The 11,219-nt window shown below is 35.4% G+C and overlaps 1 protein-coding gene across 1 annotated transcript; it reads left to right on the top strand.

Moving 5' to 3' along the window:
* Positions 1-2,099: 2,099 nt before the first annotated feature.
* On the top strand, positions 2,100-2,783 carry LOC143624610 (serine/threonine-protein phosphatase 7 long form homolog). The gene has a single exon (XM_077095199.1). The coding sequence runs from the start codon at positions 2,100-2,102 to the stop codon at positions 2,781-2,783; it is 684 nt and encodes a 227-aa protein (XP_076951314.1).
* Positions 2,784-11,219: the final 8,436 nt, after the last annotated feature.

Genomic DNA, 11,219 nt, shown 5'->3' with positions numbered 1-11,219 from the left:
TCTGGGGTTGTGCCACTGCCATACACACACAATTATGGTTCTCCGGGAGTTGATACCCTTTGGAGAACTTTTATTATGACCTTTAGTCTGCGGTCACGTAGCCTTGACTGATAGACTAGATTGATTATGTTTGGATCCAGACACATGTGTACTCGGTCTGAGTTGCTTTTATTTTCTATCTTGTATTTTAATAGGGATCACGTAATCCCATAAATCTTTATTTGACTGTCTTTGTTAAGATAAACAACCCGTTTATCTTGACTGAAAAAGGTTTAACGTATTCACGTGTGACTGTCTGTTCTGAATGATGTGGTGATCTCGTTTGAAAACCTTTTGTGAATGAATGATTGACCTATAATAAAATAGGTGTATATAAATATCCGGATCGTCTCTTAATCCGGCTACTGACCTTTAGTCTGGTTTTGATAGCTTAAACCTTGATTGATATTTTGTTTGAATGAAATATTCTTGATATGAAATCTTTCTCTATATTTGCTAACTATGTGTTATGTTTATTCTTCAAGAAGAAATGTATATGATATGTTTCTTCTTAAAAAAGAAACGTCATTTATCTATAACCTTTGTATATAAAATCTCATTTTTCTTAATCATAAAGAAACACTATTTTTTAACTATACCACTTGTAGGTAAACTTATCTTTCTTACTCTTGAAGATATATTATTTAACTATATTCCCATAAATATTTATATTTCTTAACCATAAAGAAATTATATTTAGTTGTAACCTTTGTTTTGTTTATATAAATTTGTATTTCTTAATTATAAAGAAATTTTATTTAATTGTTATAATTTAATCAAGGTCTAGGCTATACCCCTGACTAGGGTCTAAGCCTTTTGGAATAATAATATTTTATTTGGGCAGAATCCCTACCTTGTTCGGCTTATTGTTTTCTAGATTCTCGAGCAGCACTTCGACGCTTGCACGTATATTGAGAATCTTGATCAACAACTCCTCGGCACACAATTCTAAGCAACGTTCGGGTGTCGCCGGGTCGTGCACGAACTTCGAGGCGAGACGTTGGGTCGTCTTGGGTCAGCACGGTTTACGGGGTCGTCACGCGTTACGAGGTCGGCACGCAAAACGAGGTACACCGGTCGTCTGGATTGTCGGTACGAACTTCGAGGTGTCGTTGGTATATGGTACGGGTTAGAAGGTGATGATCGTCGAGTCGGTGGCACGGAAACCGAGGTAGAGAGAGAAAGTATTCTAGAGAGAGAGAGAGTGGGATTTGGGTGTGAAAATGAAAGAGTCATGACCTCTTATTTATAGCTGAAATGTGGTCCCATCGCGGTACGCGACGGACACTTTCTTCTTGGTCATCGTGTACCGCAATGGCACGCGTTACTCAGAGAGTGCCATGTGTCGCCACGTGGCGGACACGTGTCACTGTCTTAACCACCCTCTGCCACGTGTTGCCACGTGGCGGACACGTGTCATTTTCTAAGACACGCTCTGCCACGTGTTGACACGTGGCCTGCCACGTGTCGCGTCATCTGCCACGTGTCACCTCCGGGTGACACGTGTTGATGTGTCATCAAGGACCATCGCGTATCGCGATAGCCTCTTTGGCTATGCCCATCGCGTATCGCGATGGCTCAATAAATCAATATTTTTATTTTTTTTTATTTTTAAACCCCTTTAGTTTTATTAACTTGCCATTTTTGGATCGAACTTTTGGGGATGCTACAACAAAATAAAAAACAAAAACATTGAATTAGAATTTATAAACTTACAATTTATAAAAACAAAAACAACTTACTTCTACTAAATACTATATATATAACAGCCCTATCTTCATTCTCAAACCCACACTTCTACAATCTCACACTCAATCCTCACAAACCACATCTAACACCTCAAACCCACACCCAAATTCACCCAAGAAAATGAATTCAAACTTGTATCTTAACCCAGGTCCAAGGGATGATATTCTCTTGTACCTAGGAGCCGAACACCGAGCCCGAAATTTGTTCCTCAATCCACTAGAGGGGGAGATTTCTATATTGGATTTTAAACGGAGGATGGTACATTTTGGGAGCGAGTCTCGGAAGATATCATAAAACTAGAGGGTGGAGTTATGGAGTATACTGATTTATTTGGATTTGGCGGTATCGTTCGTTGTGGTTATAGGAAAGTAGACCGAGCGTTGGTAGAAGCTCTGGTTGAAAGGTGGCGGCCCGAAACGAACACGTTTCACCTGCCATGTGGCGAGGCAACTGTCACCTTGGAGGGTGTTAACGTTCTATGGGGGTTACCCATTGAGGGCGAGGCGTTAGCTGGGTACGAGGAATCGTTTGACTACAACCAATGGAGGCAAATGTGCTATACTTATTTGGGTTTTACTACAAAAGAATCTGATTATAAAAATCAATTTTTAAAACTCAAATGTATAGTAAACTATATGTTAGATTACCCAATAACTGAAGAATCTACTGATAGAGTATGTATGCAACGTGCCCGTTGTGTCTGCCTAATAGTGGCTTCTAGTAACATGTTAGCAGATACAAATAATGGGTACGCGTCATTGCATTTACTATATCATTTGAAAGACTATCAAGTTAGTGGGCGACTGAGTTGGGGTTCTGCTGCCCTGGCGTGTTTGTATAGAGAACTCTACAAGGGAAGCAAACCCCAAACAAAGGCAGTTGGTGGCCCAATGTCACTGCTACAAGTATGGGCATGGACCCGGATTCGACCAATGAGACCCACAATTGTCAATCAACAAATCGATTGGAGCCATCCATATGGAGTAAAGTATTAAAATATTATATAATGTTTTATAATGTTTGGTTGTATTAATTGTTGGGTTGACGGTTTAGTAGTTTAAATCATGTTTCACGCCGCACGACCGGGGTGCCCAAGGCCCGTCGCGCGGTGCCTAGAGAGAGATGGGCATGATTTATTTCGTTTTTTGCGTCTAGTTGGGCCTTTTTTTGGGTATTTAAACACCTTTAACTTAAAGCTGACAGAACCTGAAAGCCACCAGCCGAATTTGAGAGACCTTGGAGCATATTTTCGAGTTTCTTGGTGATTTTGAAGGCAAGAGGACCGCCGGTGAAGAGCTACACGTTCACGTTTGAAGTTTTACAGGTTTTATCATCCTTGATTCTTCGTTCTTTAGATTTTCACAATGTTTTCATTATTATTTGTTTTGTTTGATTTAGACTTTAAGATGCTAGGCTAAATTCCATAAACTACCTAGGTCATGATGAACCTTAGTTCGGTTTGATTTTGTTTGGATTTCGTTTCGTTATGGATTTTATGTTCTAAGTAAACTGTTAAGTTTGATTTAATTAATGCGTATGATTGCTTGGTTTTGTTTACTTGAATTTATTGTTTCACATTGCCCTCGGTGATTGTTTCATAGGATTGGGTTTTTTTAGGTCATTTACTGTGTGTTCTTGACTAGTATGTGATTAATATCGGTTAAAATCATAAAAACAATAAATTCAGTTAAACAGATAAAAGTGAGCTGCTAGTCTAAAAAGTTGTAAGGTGATAGGCTATTAATAGATCTTTGCTTGTCGGGATTACTAGATTTAGTTCTTCGTAAGGAGTCCGTCTAAGTTTGATTTTCAGCTTAGTCTATTAAGTTAATTGAGTCTGTTTTGCTGTCTTTGAATTCCGCGCTGTAATGTAGGTTTTATTCATAAAGATACTTAGACATAAGTTATTAAATAACCGTAAGGAAGTTTAATTAATAAACTGGTGAGTCTTAAAACTTGTTAGAAATCCATAGGCGTCTTCTTGAAGTTCAAGGGTCCTGTTGGGGTTTTCTGTCAAGGGTCTATTTCATGATCCCAGTTTCATAACTTGAGTTTTCCATTTAATTAATAACCGTAACTTTGGGATTCTAGCCTAGGTAGTTATCTTCATCATCTGAATTAATCAAAGCTTTCTAAATTGTTTATTAGTTTAAAGTAATTAGGGTTAAGGTTTTACTAATTAATTAATTAATTTTTAAGCTTATGATTATGTTTTATTATTATTATTATATTAATTAGGGTTAGGTTTTAATATTTTATTATTAGTTTTATTATTAAGTAATTAAAGCAATCATTAGTTAGTTATTATTAAGTTTTAATTATAAGTATTAAATTCCCCCTCAAATATTATTAATAGATAGTCGCATCTTGTAGTTGAGTTTAATTTGCTAGTTTCGTAATTTATAGAGTCTCGTGGGTTCGATAACCGGACTTACCTAGCTGTACTAGAGTCGACCGGTTCAGTTGCCGGTTAGTAGTTTAAGTTAAGTTTAAGGGTCTAGAGTATTACTTAATGTCTAGATTAGTATAACTTTAGTTATTTATTATTTGACTACTTCAAGCACATCACATGCCCTTCATTGTCTCCACTATTTTTGGGATTTAAAAAAATTACAACATATTTGTTTTTGTTTCAGTGATTAAGAAACAAGACTTTTTGGATATAGCAAAGTTTTTTTTGGCATATCACATATGAATTTATTAGATGATGAAGATTTTATTAATATATATTTATGGTTTAATGGTTTAAAATAGAAAAATGTTTTAATTTATAATTTTACTCAGTTTGTCTTTGTATGTTTTTTTTGTTTAAATAAAAACAACAATGTAATATATAATTAATGTAAAATTTTTTATTCTTATAAATATGACATATACAATTCATTAAAGTATATAACATACACATATATATTATTTTTTCTTTAATTTTTACCCGTGCGTGACATAGGTAACTAAGTAACCTAATGGTGAAATAAAAGAAAGGGGAAAAGTATCATAAAAATTGTGAGACGTGTGAGTGAATAGTTTGTGCACCTCTAGTTTAGGGTGTGTTTGGATTCCTTATTTAAGTTGAAAAAGGAATTTTTGTGATAAGCTGAAAAGGACTAATGACTTATGAAGAAGGAGTTTCCAAAATTGTGTTTGGATTAACTTATAGGAGAATAAGTCAATAAGTTATTTTTTAAAAAGTGTTTGGTTTAGCTTATTGATGTAAAATGACCAAAAAGGATATTTTTGTATAAGTGAATAAGTTGTTTCTAAAAAGTGCCTGGGATTGCTTTTATATACTTTTTTTATCGATAGGATATTGAAAAAGAAATAACAAAATATATATCATAAAATTCGTTTACATATATTGTAATGTCTTGATTAGACCATAATAATATTACGTTCAGACTGTTAAAAAAACAACAAAATGCATAATCATAAAAAAAAATAATGTCATACTACATTCCTCTCCATGATTCCATTATATCTTGCGTAATAATATCTCTTATCGCTGCTATGTGCATAGCATCACTACCGGTACGATTTGTAGTCGGAACTTCTTCATGATCTTCATAACTAGGACCATTTTAATTGGGATTGTAAGATTCTTGTTGGGGCGCTTCAAATGCTTCACCAAACCTACCGGCCTTTCTAATAAAGTTATGGATAGCCATCGATGCTACCACAATTTTCACTTGGTGATCGTATGTGTAATTAACATGCATATCTCTCAATAACGCCCACCTAGCTTTCCACATTCCAAAAGTTTGTTCAATGATATTTTTCAATGATGAATGGTAATAGATAAATGTTTCTTTCGATCATCGAGGAGCACACATAGCATTAGTCTGTCCACGTCGAAAATCCGAATGATAATGGATGTTCGCACCTTTGTATGGAGCAAGATACCCTTTAGTATTTGGGTATCCGACATCAACAATGTAATATTTATCTACAAATAAAAAAAAGTTGTTAGTCGTTTCAAACAAGTATTAAAAACATAAAAATAGCATTACTAAAATAACTAACCACCAGTTGGATGTAGAAACTTAAGGTCCGGTCTCTGTAAGGCTTCATTGAATATTCTCGTGTCATGTGCAGTCCCCTCCCATCCGGGCCATACAAATGTAAGGCACATGTTAAAATCATAAGCTTTCATTTTACCCGAACTACTTCGAACAAAACTAGGAAACAAAGCCACATCAACGCCTAAACTTATTTCATCACTGTCTCCTTTGCTCTCTATATTTTCTTCACATCAACACTCCTCATATTGCTATCCTTTTAAAATTATAACGAAGTCATTGTTAGTGCACAATTTTGGTCGTCTCGAGTCTTTACAATCTTTTGTAATTTATGATTATTATTATTATTATTATGTAAGGTCATTTTGGTAATTACCAAGCCATTTGTTAAGTTATGTATGCTCGTCCGTTAAGCATGTTTAACGAATGAGAGTTTAAGTTATTATTCGTGTCCATTCGTTAAGGATGTTTAACGAATGGACCTTAGTCGTTATTGTTTTGTACCCATTCGTCATGGAATGTTAACGAATGGGGTATAGCGAATGAGTCATTCTCTATAGCATTAGGTTACTTATTGTAATGAAGACGAAAGAAGGTCATTCGCTACGACATGTGTATCGAATGGCATTCGTCTTCTATAAAAAGGATGTTCATGCCTTAGTAATTTAACAAGTGTTTAAAGTATTTCTCCCAAGCCGTTACTCTGCCAATTTGTTTACTCACACACTTCGTTCACTAATCTATTATACACATACACATATCCAATAACTATATCCGTAGATTGATCACTATGAATTGATCAGTTGTAACTGAAGCTCTATAGCGTGTTTCTACAAGTGGTATCAGAGCTCCAAAGGTTAGATTGTGTATGTGTATAGGTAATTCGTAATGAATTGATTGATAATTCGCTGATTGATTGTGAATTTTAGATATGAGTTGATTTTATTGATTTTAGCTTATTTAACATGTTGATATGTTAATTGGAGGCAAAATTGGTTGGAATTAGATTCGGAACTGAGTTTGTGTTCTTCGTAATTATTGAATTGAGATACTATGAAAGTGATTGATGGAATTGGACTGGGATTGTAAGGTTTGGAAACAGAGTTGTTTGTTTGAATGGTTTATGGATTTTGATTTGGTATTGATCTGGAATTGAGTGTCCGGATTAGTGTGGGTTTGTTCGCGGGATTAAGACAAACATTTTAAGTGGTTATTTATGAGATTTGGTTGAGATTCGAGTGTATAATCCATAAGTTTGTGATTGTTTGGATCAAGGTTTGGATCTGGAAAATTAACAAATTTTGTAAAACACTTTGAAGATTTGAAGATTCATATAACCATTCGTTATGATGAATTTATTCATTCGTTATGCTTTTGGGGGTCATTCGCTATCAAGGTATAACTGAATTGTGTCAAGTGTCTAAGTTGTTACAACAGAATAACAACCTTATTCGCTAATGTAGTTGATTCATTATCAGCTATTCGTGATCACTCATTCCTTAACTGATTCGTCACTGATACCCATTCGTGCCAAGTTCCTTCGTTACCTAAACATCATACGTTACTGCAATCATTATCCATTTGTCAAGTTATTCGGGTGTTGATTCGTCATCATTGGATATACATTCGTCAAAGTTTTTCGTTACCATTATTCATGTAGACTGACTGTCACTCGTCACCTCATTCGTCACTCTCATACGTAAACCTAGTTCATTCGTGAAACTGTTCATTTTTCCACTAGCTACTGTTCATCATTCGTTACAACCATTCGTTAACAAATATTTACCTTTTAAACCAATAAGTTTCAAACTTGGACATTTTTCACCTTAAACTTTTATTTTAATCTACTTTTAAGATGGCTGGTTTTACGCACTGACATCTCAAAACTTGTTGATGCAACAAATGTTACATCTCGATGCTGAGATCGGGTCACATTCAAAATGTCCACGTTTAATGAAGTTTAGTGATTTTGCAAAATGGAATCCACGATTCAGAGCACATCTAGGGTCTGTATACTCAGATTCTTCAAGATGTCTTGACGATGTTAATACGCTACCCATGGTTGGTAGTGATGTAACAACTTGGGTTTTTAAATTTATATAGTACCCGTTTCGTTATGATGTTCGAGTCATCTTATAAAATATATTGCGTTTATCGAGTTTAAATTTATTTAATTATATTATTATTAACTTTATATTAAATTATCTATAATATATATTTAATGTTTATACACTTTTAACCCAAAGTATTCGGTTTTAACTTCTTGTGTCCATTCCTAAACTCCAGGGACAAGATTGTAATACTTTGTTATAACCCACATTACAAACTAAGTATCCATTTACCCAACCCCGTATCCATTTTTCCTTTCTTGGACCCGAATTAATAAACCATTAACTTGGACCTCAATCTTCGCTGTTAAACTTGGAAATTGAATCTCGCGTATTGTAATTCTTGCCTAAACGAGTCCACCGACGTAAGTAATTTAGAAACTATGATCAATTGGATACGGATTCCTTATTATAGTAAACCGACATCACCCGTTTATGGTTATACATTAAAAGGACCATAATAATTCAATTATTTCTGGCCGCACCATCTCTTACATATCGACAATGAAACCCCCATAACTAATTTAGTTAGAACGATCTGCTGGTACCCTGTTCATCTCCATTCTTCGCCGATCCTGTTCTGCTTCTGTTCGTTCTGTCCAATCGCAATTAAAGGTAATTGTTTACATGGTTTGAATCGCGTTTACGTGCTGATCAAAAGCCCCAATAATGATTTGATTAATATCAACGGATTAATCAAGTTGATGGTTAGGGTTCTTGATCAGAAATTTGTAAGATCTGTTTGTGTATTTAATTAATAGAAACCATACTCGTTTGCATATTGCTGGTAGCCTAGCTGGTTAGTTTTCTTGACTCACGGGGGGCAGGTCGCAGATTCGAACCCCTGCCACCCCGGGTTTTTAGATACTTTTGTTAATTTTCTTTTTACATCATTTTAATAAGTATAATAGTAATAATAAAGAATAAATAGAAATATTTTATTAAGAGTCGATTATAGAACTTGTGTTTTTCTCACCTTTCGTCCGTGTATGTACATATTGTAAGGCCCCATTACCGGTAGCCCTACATTAGTGTTGGATTTACTCATAAACATATATCTAAATATCAGAGTTAATTAAAACTTTCGCGAAAATAATAAACTTCAACCAATATATTACATATCCATCATTATTGTCTTTAACGAACATTCAAATCATTTAAACTTAAAACTTTGTCTTTTAAAAACATCATAACATAACACTTCATTGAGATGCCAGTGTCTTCAAATCCATGCCATGTGCTTCCCCTCAAGCAAGTTGCTCATTCTACTCACCTGCGTGTATACTAAAAGTCAGCTACGCTGAGTGAGTTCTAGTTAATCAGGCAACATACAATACATTCACATACTAGCATATGCACCCGGAGGTACATACCTTCATATTTTCTTACACACTTACCTACATACGTACTTTCATTCTTTCATTCATACTTACATACATACTTTCATTCATACATGTACGTTTTAAAGAGCATTCCGCCCTATAACCTTCGCCGATATTATTAGGGTCGGTTCCCTATGTTCGTCGATATTATTAGGGTCGGTTCCCTACATTCGCCGATACTATTAGGGTCGGTTCCCTACATTCGCCGATACTATTAGGGTCAGTTCCCTTCACTCGCCGATATTATTAGGGTCGGTTCCCTACATTCGTGCTACTATAACATACCTGTTATTTACATACTTTCCTTGACAATATGTGCAATCTCCGAAGAGCGTTCACGTACCATCAATATTTCATACATACATTGTTCATACATCGTACATATTCATACATACGTCATTCATACATCATACATATCAATCATACCATTAACTAACACTTGACGACACATGCAATATCCGAAGATCGTTCACGCACCGTCAAGCAATCGCCATACATAAATCATACAAGGCATACATTTACCACCTAAGGTAAGTGTAATAACTATCACATAGAGTATACACACAGCCCCGAAAACATAACAAGGAAGTGGGGCTAGAAACTCACCTCAATGCGATTGCCTTCACTGTTTACGGGTATTCTAGCTGTGCACGATTAACTGTATAACAATTACGCATTTTAATTACTATCACTATCCAAATCGTATTTCTAGTCCAATCATAACCCTGCAGCAGCCCCTAGCAGGGTCCAAGGGGCAGAGCCCCTGGCTGGGGTCGAGCTGTCTTATTACATTTTCCATTAACATTTTGAATCATTAATTAATTTGCTAACTTAAAAGTTCAAGGGTTAATGTGTAATTATATCATTCTTTTGTAGGCCAGGGACTGTTCTGACATTCTTCCAAACATCCAGTTCATTATTCAGTTCTTAACGAATGAGGATCCTTAACGAATTAGCCCCCATAACGAACTGACTATTGTAGCGAATTAACCCATTTTGTGAACTGATCTGCATAACGAATTGACCTCTAAGACGAACTGATCTGGTCAACGAATGAACCCTATAAAGAATGGGGTTCATTCGTCCCTCTCTTATCGAATGGCCTTAACGAATGAGCTAGTTCGTCCTTATTTCCATAACGAACTACATGCTAGTTCGCTATTTTTCCGTAAACGAATTAGGGTTAGGTCAGAGAATGTCAGAAACATTCTCTGACACCTTAACCTCGTAAATAACTTTTCCGGCGCCGCCTTTCCGGCGCCACTATTGCCGGAATATCGCAAAACTCACAGGAAAAACGTATTTTCACCGTTTTACACCATTTTTCATCGTTTTTCGTCCCGTTCGACCCAGATCTGAGCTAGGGTGACCCCTAACCTCATCTTAGGTTCGATTTATACCCGATTCCACCCGGATCTCATGACTTTAACGATGTAACGGTGTTGGCTCGTCATTTTGTGATTATATCTAACGGGTTTAAGCTCATACAATATCATACTATCATACCTTGGATCGGGATTGGTTCTTCTTCTATGTTTCGGCTAGAGAGAGAGAGCTTAAGTGTGTGTTTTGGGAGGTGTATGGAATATGTGTGAAATGAAAGTAAATGGGTATTAAAGGTTTATATATTTATAGATCATGGGCTCAATCCCAAGGTCTTTTCCTCTTTCCTTCATAAACCAAGTCCAACCCAATTCCATTTAGCCCAACACTAGCCCGACTCCTAATAACTCATACTTTCATTTATTAATCGAAACCCAAAAAACGGGATGTTACACATATATGCAGACATATATATATTTATAATATAACGTAAACTAATATTTTTGGCTTAATATATATATACAAAAGGCAAACTTTATATATATTTATATAATTTAACAAACTTATAGTTTTTAAAGATATAATTATTTCATATATTATTTTTA

This window comes from Bidens hawaiensis, unplaced genomic scaffold, assembly GCF_021521415.1.
Source record: "Bidens hawaiensis isolate Kalapana, Puna unplaced genomic scaffold, B.hawaiensis_p1.1 tig00000416_1, whole genome shotgun sequence".
NCBI classification, from domain to species: Eukaryota; Viridiplantae; Streptophyta; class Magnoliopsida; order Asterales; family Asteraceae; genus Bidens; species Bidens hawaiensis.
The sequence above is the reverse complement of the archived record's forward strand: the minus strand, read 5'-3'. Positions and strand labels throughout refer to the sequence as shown.

What these genes read in the sequence shown, in the direction of transcription:
- LOC143624610 (XM_077095199.1), top strand. Translation starts at nt 2,100, where the DNA reads ATGGAGTATACTGATTTATTTGGATTTGGCGGTATCGTTCGTTGTGGT.